Source organism: Drosophila melanogaster, chromosome 2R, assembly GCF_000001215.4.
Source record: "Drosophila melanogaster chromosome 2R".
In the NCBI taxonomy this organism is placed as follows: domain Eukaryota; kingdom Metazoa; phylum Arthropoda; class Insecta; order Diptera; family Drosophilidae; genus Drosophila; species Drosophila melanogaster.
Genome location: NT_033778.4, coordinates 19,110,292 through 19,122,094, shown reverse-complemented (window position 1 = coordinate 19,122,094; position 11,803 = coordinate 19,110,292). Strand labels below are relative to the sequence as shown.

Sequence of the window (11,803 nt, the reverse complement as noted above, 5' to 3'; positions counted from 1 at the left end):
CCACGAAAATACGTTTTTATTTAATTTGAAGTTATCGTAATTGTCTAAAATTATTTTTTTTTTTATAGAGGTTTTTTAATACTGAATCCCAATTCCCAAAAAAATTCGCAGACTCCGAAATAAAACTTCGAGCCTTCTTCTTTTTTGCATGAAAGTTGAATTTTTATTTAAATTGCAGCCAATGAATTTTATAGTAATCTCATTAGTTTAACTTATGCTGTTTGTTTAGCGAAATTCCCGGAAAATCGGCACGCATACCCAGCAATAATTCTTTAAAAAATGCGCGCCAATTTGTTTGAACCAAATGTACAAAAAAAATTAAGTGACAATAAATAAAAGAAACCGCCTTTGGCAATTTTAAGCTAGAAATATGTGTGGGTGTCCTTTCGAATTATTGCGAAGTATGCTGCCATTGGCGATTTGCCTTATTTTCTATTGGTTTTTAAAGATAGACAGATCTGCAAACACTTAGTCGCTAGTTAATGATGTCGGCTTAAAGTTTTCGTAAAGTTTTGATTTTGGTTTTCGAATAGTTCGCTTGGTAGTTTTATTTAGGTAAAACATCGTGATACCCGTCTAGTCTAAACTAACATATAAATACATATATGTTATGTATGTCATTATGCAGTGTATGTTCTAACGTTTTTGTTTGTTTTAGCTAATTACGTTTTACCCATTTTTCCCGAAAGTAGTTTGCTCTTCAAATATTACATGTCATTCGAACTGTTTGCTTATATGTTACGTAATATGCCAGCTTATTCAAAGAAATCCTCGACACATAATTACCAATCTAACACATAATAGTAATAGTACAACAGTTTTAAATGTAATTTACCTAGTTGTGGCTTTTAACAATACGTTTAAATTAAATTTAAACTGGCTTCCACCGGTTCGATATTTTATAGATCCTATATGCAATATTACAGTTTAGTACGATGCTCAACAAATGTTCTTAACACTACGATGCAATATGCTTATTAAATGTCTCTAGCTGGGCTATACATAATCGAGTACTCGCTTCAGTTATAACGATTCCAATGCCTTGATTCCCATTTCCCATTTCCTATTTCCCACTTCCCTTTTTCCATTTTCCATTTTCCAATTTTTCTGAAGCAGAGAAGAGAGATAGAGTCTAGCGCCTAACACGGTTATGAGTTATACAATTCACGTTAAGTTGGAAAACACATAGAAATTGGTAGTAGATTGCTCGTTATGTCAACTATGCGGTAGTGGTGGCTTATCTCTAGTTATTTTGATTAGATACTTTTGTATTTCCTTGGTGGCATCTCCTCACAATTCAACTTTTTTTGTTTGCTTCTAAAAACAGTCTCCACTTGGCTCTATAAATTTAGCTATATCTAACACAATATATTTTGCATAGGTTAACATCAATTCAATCTGCTATTTACACACTTAACAACTATTGGTTATGCGACTGCTCGACTGCATCCTTGATCCTGCGTCGTCCTTGATTTCATCGTCTTTGGTATACAAGATGCGTTAATCCTCGTTATCCTGGTTATAGCCGAAGAGGTTAGATCAACATCCGCTGGTCGGTTTAGCAGAAGCGTCTGCAAGGATGTTACAATTGCAAGGATTCATTAGTGAAGTGTGAATTGAGGGGGGGCATTGGGGTGCTCAAAAACTTTGTGCATTCACAGAAAAGTTCATCGAAATGGCGGGGCGCCCAACTAAGCAGGAAATTCTTCAAATTAATGTTACTCAATTTAACTTTCATGTTGCCTTTTGCAAATGAAAACGAATGAATGGCAAAGATTTAACTGCTGCCACATCCAGATGGCTCTTCCTTCAGCAAACTCAAATGGTAACTATTCAAAACTTGTGCGCGCCATTCCCGCTCACTTTTTGTAGATAAAAACCCATTTCCCGATTTAGATTTCGGTTTAGCTTGCTTTTCAAGCGGCAATGTTTCCACCGAGCTGTGTGGCATAATTCTAATGCATTGACCAACATGGCTGGTCGGTTGCTTGGATGGTTTGCTGGGTGCAGATGACAGGTCCGATAAAGGTCTGATAAAACTTTGGCTCTAGGTTCAGAAAGTTCTCCCCTTTGGTTCTTTTTTTTTTTTTTAAAGCTAAACAATGGTTTCGGTTCCTTTGCAAACTGCTGCACTTTCCACTCAACTCAGGCAATATCAATTTCGGGTCTGGCTTCGAGCATTGAAAATTGAAACTTGTCAGCTAGGGACAATAGCAGAAAAAGAATGCAATTGCGTGTGCGTTGAATCGATTCAAAATGTTTCCAATGGTTGTCGGCTAAATTGTCTAACTCAATAACAATAACTGCGGCACACAAGGACAAGGTGCATGGAAAACAATTTTCATATTTTTTAAACAATATAAGTAAACAATTGCTAGAATAACGAAAGTCTGCTAGATAAAGCCATGTAAATAAGTTAAAGTAACCTAAAAGTATGCAACGTTTTAAGCAATAAAATTTTACTGCGTACTTTTGAACAGCTTTATGATTAATTTCATAACCTAACAGAGAAATTCTTGTTAGTATTTATGGTTATGTGAGAAGTGGGTCATATATTTTTCTGTCAGTGCACCTTCATTGCCGAGTATTGGCTTCCCCAAGGAGCACTCACCTTCGCCTCTTCGCATGCACTATCTAGAGCTTCCCGCTGCGGTAGTGGACTGGTCGGTGGCCGCCGAAGAGGATGCGCTTGAAGGCCTGTCGGAACTCCGGACTGAAGATGGTGTAAATAACCTGCAAGGGGGAATTACTTAATCAACAATGCACGGGAATGAAAACTGCACTCATAACCATTTGATTTGACAACAATTTAAGTAACTAAAACGAGTTAAGAAACTCTAATTTTTTTCATAAATTGTCTGATTATTTGAAATAGATTAAGATTAAGAAGTCTATCTGTAGTTTGAGTATATTATTATAAACTATGCTCTCAAATTTTTAAAAGTTCATTATTAAAATTCAAAGTAACTAATAGTTTAAAAACTCTTTTCAAAGAACACAGACAAGTTGCGAAGTTTAAAAGTCTTAAAATTTCTCTATATATGCAAAGTTTTGCACTATTCCTGCAGTTACTTAGCCATTTATTTATTATTCCATTTACCGGATTGAGGGTGGAGTTGAAGTAGCCCAGCCAAAGGAAGAGCGAGGCAACGGAATCGCTGATCTGGCAGGCGGCACAGAGCGGCATGGTCAGTGCCATGACGAAGAAGGGCAGCCAGCAGACGACGAAGGCGCCGGTAATGATGGCCAGCGTCTTGGCCGCCTTCCGTTCCCTTTTGGCCTCCAGGGTCTCCTTTCGCTTGTTCACCTTCTGCATCGGATTGGCGATGCTGGAGAGTTGCTGCTGCTGCTGCTGCTGCTGGTGCGCCTGCTGATGCGGCTGCTGCTGCGGGGTCGTCGGTTGTCGGCTACGTGGCTCTGGTGTCGATGGGGATTCGTTGGCGGTGCCGCATAGCGGATGCGACTGGTTGCAGCTCGTCAGCGTGCTGGTTTTGGCCGTCATCGGTCCAGCGGCGGCGGCGGCGATTCCAACTCCCTGCGATGTTGGCGTTTGTGGCGATAGCGCTGATATCGACGTAATTGTGGTGGCATTTGACGTACTGGCCCCACCTCCACCGCCGGATTTAACCGATTTCTGCAGCTGCTGCACTTGTTCGAGCTGCTGTTGCAACTGCGGATCCTCCAGGACCTCCACCCCGTTGGCCTTGCATTGGTCCTCCGACTCGTTGGTGCCTGCCGCTGTCATTGCTGATGTTGCGGTTGTGGGCTGCGGGCCAACCTGCTCGTCCTGGTCCTCTAGCTCCTCGCGATCCTCCTGCTCCCCGTGTTCTGGTCGCTGGCCATCGTCCTCTTGCCTGCCCGATGGGGCCATTCCGTTGACAGCGGCTGAGGATTTGGCGGTGGACTTGCCCTGCTGCTTGGCCAGCGCAACCAGGTGCGATACGGTGGCTATCTGGTTGCCAGAAGTGCTGGGTGCCTGGAAACAGGATCGTTCACATTTGTAGATATAAAGTTCTTAATTCAAGGTCCTTTTATACATGAAGCTAACATGGTATGATTAAGAAAACTTGGACTACAAATTCCAATTATAACTTATTGCATTTTGATGTTCAATAAACAGATAGAGGTAGCTGTAACTCTTCGTTCCCGAAAGCCAATTGAATCTGATATTATAATATATATATATAGTTCATCCAATTCTGATCGGCGGATGGAAATTTTATGCGGCAAATTAGCATTTTAAATCAGTGCCCGCATTGCATTCATAAATATATTTACTGCTCATCAAATTTCATGGCGCTGGGGCTATAAATTTAGGTAAATGAATAAAGTCAGAGTGTAAATATTTACTTTCGTTAAGCTCGTTGCCCATTTTTGGGGCAATGGGCCCCATTCCATCTCCACCCTTCACCATCCTCCGCCCTATTTTTTTTTTTATCAGACCCCAGCCACTCGGAAAGGACTGCTAGGCAATTTGCCGGATGTAACGTACATATTTGAGGAGCCGGTCCTGCTAACGGCTTGTCTAGCACTAAAATTCCCATAATCACCTGTAATTTGAGGTTGGCCGTAGGTGTGCGTCGAGCGGAAGTGGCCGCAAGGTGCTAAAATGAACTTTACGTGTGATAAATTGTCTACTTCGCAGCTGGCACCTTTTGCCTGAGATAGCGGTATTAACTAGAGATGTGAGTGGGGCATTAAATAACGCGATAGTTTCGATGAAAAACGATTATCTTTCATCGGATGCCAGGATTTACTAAACAGCATTTGCTTTAATATCATTTAAACATTCCGAAAACGATTTAGATTTAAGTTAATATTTCCGAACGATTTAGATTTAAGTCAACATTTAAGAAATGCTTTCGTGTTTGTATTTATACGTTTCACAGGATATTTGAGCATTTATTTATCGTTTTAATTATGATATTCTTATCTATTTGCCATCACCATCGCTCTTGAAACTAAGCCAAGTTTATTAATGGCCTGACCAAATGAATTTTATGACTACGATGCTGCCATAAATTTCGAAACATATTGTGTTGAGTGTGTAATTTGTGTGACCGGGAAGACATTCAAATTCAGAAAATAAAAACTGACGTTCTGCGAACAATGGAGACATGACATAAATCGCTGGACACGGAGCTTAGTTCACATCGAATTCAATGGCCATTTGCCAATTGTGCCTGAACACAAAGCAACCACAGTGAATCCTAGAAACATATGTGTGTTCATTAGGGTGGTTTTATAGTTTAATTGGAATGAAAATCTATCATTGAAATACTGGCAAAAGGGAAAACCTTAGAGCTGGTGCTGTTTAATTGGGTCTTTTATTTTACAACTAAAACTTAGAAAATTTACAGACAAATGACAAGGAAATGAAATATTTTTTGATGGGTGTACAAAAGGATGCTGTTAGCTTGTCCCTTTTGGTCCACTCTACTCAACGGCATTGTCAGGGGCATTGTAATTTTGTGCCCCAATACAGGCAAAGCCATTCGATCTGTTCCTTGTTGCAGCATTTTTAATATGTTGCAAGGGGGCACAGCAAGGAAAATGAAAGCCACAGGAAATCAAAGTAAAGCCAAATCACAAATCGTGAACAAAGCATCCAATTGCCAAAGCAAAGAGCGAAGTTTAATTTACTGATACCGAAAAATGGGGAACAATCGAGAAAATGAGAATGCACATTGAAATACGGAGAATTTTGCAATTTCGAAATATTGCACCTGCACTGAAGGACATTCATTTCGCCTTAATTATAGACTGGCTTCAATAAATATGAAGCTGTGCCGCAATATATAAATGTTGTTTTTTTTTTCTCCCATTTTTGTGCACACTTTTCTGTACACTTTTTTGTAATAAAAAATAATAAATTTATATATTTGCTTTGGGCCATGCGTGCAAAAGTGTGTTTGTTTATTTATTTGTCCGTCCACTTATTTGCCGAAGAGGAGGCAGCCCGAATGAGAGGTGTGTGAAAGCCATTCCCAAGTAAATATTTAATCTCAGGTCCAGAATTGGGTGAGTGGAATGGGGAGCGATTGGGGAGCTGTGTTGGCCAAGCGAATGGAAACGAAAGCTGTTAGCCATAAGCCATCAACATATTTTGCTCAATTACTCAAGCGTATTGAGTGCCTTGTTAGGCGGCCCAGAATCAGAATGGGAATCGCAATCGAAATCCACGGGTCAAGGAGTCAAAGGCCCCAAAGTCAACCCCCATATTTCTCCATCTCGAACTGTCTTTTGGCTCCTGTTGCTATTTTGTTTTCATACCCTTTATTAGACGTCAGTAGAAGAAGTTTGTTTTATAATACAGTTTGTTTAAACGTATTTTAAGTTTCTAAAGCTGTTCAAAAATATGCAGCACTCTATTGCACTGCATGTCTAGGCAGTTTTGAATCATCCTTCGATTTCTGTTTCCGCCTTATATCTTTTGACTCATTCATCGGATAGAGTATTTCCCAAATCGATTTTCGCAATTGTTTATTTCATCTGATTTTCATTTGAATCCGGCTCTCTCGCTTCTTTAGCCCCGTCTCTGTCACGCCTTTTGCATGCCAGGCGGAAGGAGGCGTATCCTTGTCACAGCTTATATTTGACTTTGCTATTACTTAACCGGCACGAACCTGGCGATTCCGGCTCTGCCCTCCGACCTCCGCCCTCTGACCCCTGACCCTAGGCCTTTGGCCAGTCGCCTTGACTTCGCCACCTCGTTTCGACCAGTGCAAAGGTATTGGCCCGGCTTGTAGCAATGCAAACAAAACGTTCAAGCAATTTATTTTGGCTCTGCTCTGCCCTTTTATGGCTTGCTTTCGCCCCTTCGCTTTAATGCGTGTTATTATTGAATGTGTGCGGCATCGCTTGGATTATTTTTTAAGCCATAAAATCGCTGGCCGAAAATTGAAGTACATAAAATGCGGCTAAATACAAATTTGGGTTCGAGCCATCTACCCCTCTATTTGCTTTCGGGCGGATTTCCAAGTAAAAGCCTTGCGCCTGCATTTTATCGCTGACATTTTCTTCGAGTGGCGGATAATTTGCTTGGATTTTTGGAGCTTATTCTTCGGAGTCTGTTTCTGATTCCAGCACTAAGGATAACCGCTTAAATTACAATTATCAAATTGCCATCGCATTTCTCTATGTAAAACTGTAAAACATCATATTATATTTTGAGGTATAAAATAACAAAGAATCTCCAGTTTTAGTATCATATATAATCCATTGGTTCATCTGGAAATTTGTCGCTGACGGAAAAGGAAAAGGTTAATCGCCCCATGGCATCCGCTTGGATCATTATCGGGAATTGTTTCCCCAGGAATTCTCAAGTGCATATTGCTGCGACGGCAGCTGCTGGGCTAATGAGACATTAGCCGAGTGAAAAAATGGCTGGGAATGGCGGCCCAAGATGGGATGGCCCACTGAAAAGGTAGCCAAGAGGAAAAATCATTTCAATCCCCCAAAGGTAAAAGAGCGACAGCGGGCCAAAGGGCACATTCTAGTTGGAGTCGCATAATAAAGCGAGAAATGAGCTGAACTCGGCTGGGTTTATTTTTGGTCAGCCCATCTGCCGGAGTATCTGTATCTGAATCTGTAGCTGTATCTGTATCTGTGTGCCTTTCATTAAAGTGTGCGTGTGCATTTCGGGCACAGGAAGCAAAACCCCAGATCGTTGGGCACATGTCAGGCGTTATGAAATTGGCTTTAAACACAAAAATGGGAATTGTTTCTTTGGATCACTTGGAGAAAATATGGTATAAAAGCAGAATTTTATAGATTTTTGTTGTAAGCCATTTAAGTTTTGAGTATGATTAAACTAGCGCTATTTAAAGCTTATGAAATGTTTACATTAAAGAAGAGCAAGCACATAAAATCTAGTTATAATTATAAAAAAAATAGTTCCAATTAAGATTAACTTATTTTTTAGTGTTTGTATTGCTCACATACCTCGACGCCTGCCCGACTTTTGCTGTCCACATTCGAGCTGCTGAACTCGGTGTCCTCGACGGTGTTGACCGTGTTCGTTGAGTTGCCATCGACGAGGCCCAGAGCCCTGCCTCCGGATGCGGGTCCTGAGACGCCCACGGCACTTCCGGTTTTGGATTTGGCCGTGGAGAATCTGCCGAGGCGTAGACGCAGTCGATGAAGTTTCGTATCTGTTGCCGCACCTCCGTCCGGCTGAAAGCGATAGAGATGGATAGATGGTTGGTGAGACAGAGAGAGATAGTTGCTCTAGTTGCGTCTGCATTGATTTTTCGCCCTTTGACCCCGTGTGCATGGCTTCAAATTAAATTCATACTTCTTCGCACAGCATTAAAATGAATAACAAAAGAGCGGCAGGAAATTTACATTTTCGGCTTTTTCTGCCTTACGCTTCAATAAACCGCAATTTGTACGCATATCCAAAAAAAGTTTTAGGCTGAACCGAAAGATCCGATCTGATCCCCACTTTTTTGCCGCCTTTTTTTTTTTTCTCCTGTTACCATATGCATATGTAAGTGGGTTGCGTCCGGTAAATAAATTGTGTGTATTTGTTACAGCCACCCCAAAATATCTCCCAAATGGACCACTTCGCCTGACCGCCCGGCATCTCAAAATAAATTTCACGTTTGACTGCTCCCAGCGCTTGACCTCTTTGATTTTTTCCTTGCCGCCTATCCTTTCTTTTTCTTTTTTTTCCGATTTGGTAGGGTATTCTGCTCGCAGGGACAATGAACTTGAATTTCTTAAAATTATCCTTTAATCTGGATTTTTTTTTTATAATTATTAAACAATTATATTGCTTCCTGATGCTGATATGGGTTAGCATTCTTGAATAAAACAGAAATTATTATACTTTAGTATGCTTAGCATTATACAGTGCATAAATACTTCGGCTTTCTTATTTTCTAAATATATCCTCTTTGTGTGCGTATTTTTGTCGCCTCAATCGCACCAAATTAAAGTAATTGAGTAGTCCAACCCTTTGCCATCGTCCTCGTCATCTTTGTCGCCTTAGCCTCCGATTGTTGACCCTTTTGGCAAGTCGATATTGCTTTAAATAAATAAAATTATGCTGATTTTGCCTTCGTGTGCGGGAATTTTTAGCGTTGGGGGAAAAGGCAAAGGGTTCCGATTCGATGGCGATCCAAAAGTGGTGTGAATATTTGCGCAAATAGTATTAAATGGGTTTACAGCATGACCCATGTGTGTGTGACCTTCATTTTGTGGGCCAGCAACTATGGCCAAATTGAGGAAGAAAATCTTAGTCAAGTGCCTTGTGGGTTGCCAAAGTAGAAGTAAAAGTTCTACGGTCAGATAGCTTATTAAATATTGAAGAGTTTAAGCTTAATTAGGCACGAGCAGAAAGGGCGGCAAATGAGATGGCCCAGTGGGAGTTTGCTGTCTGTTCGAAATTAATAAATAACAGGCTTCAAGTTAAGGCCAGTATTAAATTTCATTTGCTGACTGAAGGAAAAGTTTCATTGAATATTCCACCTAGATAAATTTGAAGTGCAAGAGCAAAGCCATTAATTTCATGGCAAAACAAAAAAAAAGCAAATGCGGAGCAAGTCTCCTTTCGGGAAAACTAAAGTATCTATGCTCTTGTCTGTTACTTAAATACCAAAATAGCAAAGCAAACATGGCCAACACACACACACACACACATGCACGTGATAAGAGCGATAAGAGCTCTCTTTTCAGCAGTTTGGCAATAACGATAAGGATGCGGATAGAAAACCTCGGCTCAATGTGAATTTTATGCAGATGTGCTGTCAGCCAACTGTTTTTCTGTGTATTTAAGCGTTTGCATAAACGATACACTCATTCTCTAGTCCCGACTCCTTGGTCCTTAGCCATTTCTGGCACTTTAGCTAATTTATGTAAATTGTTTTCTTATTTAATTGTTTTTCTTGCCGGGACACATGTTCGGCCTGCGAAAGAAATGCCTACGTACGTATGTGCGTGTATTCAATAATGTGTTTCCATGCGATTTATGTTAGTCCTGAGTGTGACAAGAATGCTCTGGTATTAACTACACTGGGCAACAAAATTTATGGCTCCAACGGGCCAAGGGTCCCGCTGCGAAGGCATCTAGGCAAAAATTAAAATAAATCCGCAATAAATAACAGAAAAATCAAATGCAAGCCTCGGCCTCAACTGACGCACAATGGAGACTGCATTTTTTTCTAAAAATAATTTCAATTTTTGTCCAGATTTGCCTTTGAATGGAATGGATCAAAGCGTTTGCATTGATTGTTTTGTTATAAATTAATAATTAATAATTATATTATTATTATTTTAATCGATGCGGTAATTGAAAGTGAAATTGTGTATGTAATTTTACATACACAAATAACAAAAGTTTCGTCTTTAAGAGTGCATTTTTGTAAAGTACTGCAAATTATTTCTGAATATAATTTTTCTGGAAATTTTGCTGTTCATTTTTTCTATTGATTTTCTCAAGTATTTTCCTCTTTCGAGCGCAGACACAAACACGTCTTCGTGTGTCACAGATGGCGAGTTAGCCAAATATGCTTTTCACTCATGCGAACTCAAGGCCTCGACTGTTCTGTCACATGTTTGGCTATGAAAATAGTGTCAATATCTGGAGCAATCAATTCGAGATGTTCTTGCAAATGTGATTGTAATGATGGTATATTGCCCTGGGGCATTTGGTTCACTTCGTTTTGCTGGATTATAAATAGCATTTGCCGGCCGTTGGACCGAACATAATGCCAATAGCTAAATTAAGGATAATACCTGTTTGGCTTAATTGCTGTTTGGCCATCAGTTAATTGGAAAATCAATGTGCGTGTGACCGGCATGAAAATTACATTTTAATTAAAAATACAAACATCGTGTTTTGGCGAAAAATTAGTTTTGTCCAATGATTGTTACATATACATATGTGAATTCGATTAGGCAGCTTTGTGCCATCGAATTATTTAACAATTTGCCAATAAACATACCGAATGCAAAGGCAATTAGATTGAAATTTATACTGGCCAATACCCTTTTTACCCACAAAAATGGTCGACAAAATGAACGCAGCGATTTTTGGTATACCCTTGTCAACGTGGAGAAAAGCAATTTGCGATTTGAAAGCATTTAGTTATTAAAGAACGGACAAATAAGACCAATAAACAACAAGTCGCAGGTCTAATGCCCTTTCCTGCGCCTCCAAACTTCCGAGAGTGCCGGGAAATCTTTTCAATTCGATCGCATGGTCAACACAACGGGTGTAAGGGATATATCAGATGTGTGTGTGTGTGTGTGCCGGGTAAATATATTCTAAAATCAACAAGCTGCTCTGTGGGAACCGAACCCGAACCAGGACCGACTAGTGAGTGGCACTAAATGGATGTGGGTGTGTGTCCTGTCCACGGTGCTGTGTGTACTGTGGGTGTGCGGGTAAGTGTGTTGACATGTAACTAAAGCACGCATGTGAGGCCAGCTAGATTGGGCCGGACATCATCGGAGGACATGGGAGCAGGCATATATAGCTGGCTGAGCAGAACATCGGGGGGCAGGACGTCGGGCAGGACATGTGTACGGATGGCAAATAGTGGACAACTTGCCTTGTTTGCGCATTGAATTTGTGATTCCAATGACTTTTCGCTCTAGTCAGTGTGATATGCACACACGTGGCTTCGCACAGATGCGGTCAAAATAATAGTGAGAAAGGTGCCTGCTTATTTCACCTAATCAGCGTTTTACATACATACAATTGTAATCAATGTGTAATGCAGAATCATATGTTTAAAAGATACCATTCCATTGTGTAAGTCAAGTCCTCAGAGTTATAGGCATATGAAGGCTCAGT

General features: G+C 40.4%; 1 protein-coding gene across 2 annotated transcripts in view; it reads right to left on the bottom strand.

Moving 5' to 3' along the window:
* Positions 1-136: 136 nt before the first annotated feature.
* Positions 137-11,803, bottom strand: part of 5-HT1A (5-hydroxytryptamine (serotonin) receptor 1A) — a 54,804-nt gene continuing 43,137 nt past the window's right edge. For both annotated transcript variants that reach the window (NM_001369983.1, NM_166322.2), the window contains exons 8-11: positions 7,945-8,175; positions 3,101-3,976; positions 2,612-2,733; positions 137-1,571 (exon numbers count right to left, since the gene is read on the bottom strand). In NM_001369983.1, coding sequence (NP_001356890.1) covers positions 1,559-1,571; positions 2,612-2,733; positions 3,101-3,976; positions 7,945-8,175 — 1,242 coding nt within the window. In that variant the 3' untranslated portion in view covers positions 137-1,558. The remainder of the gene's footprint in view (positions 1,572-2,611; positions 2,734-3,100; positions 3,977-7,944; positions 8,176-11,803) is intronic.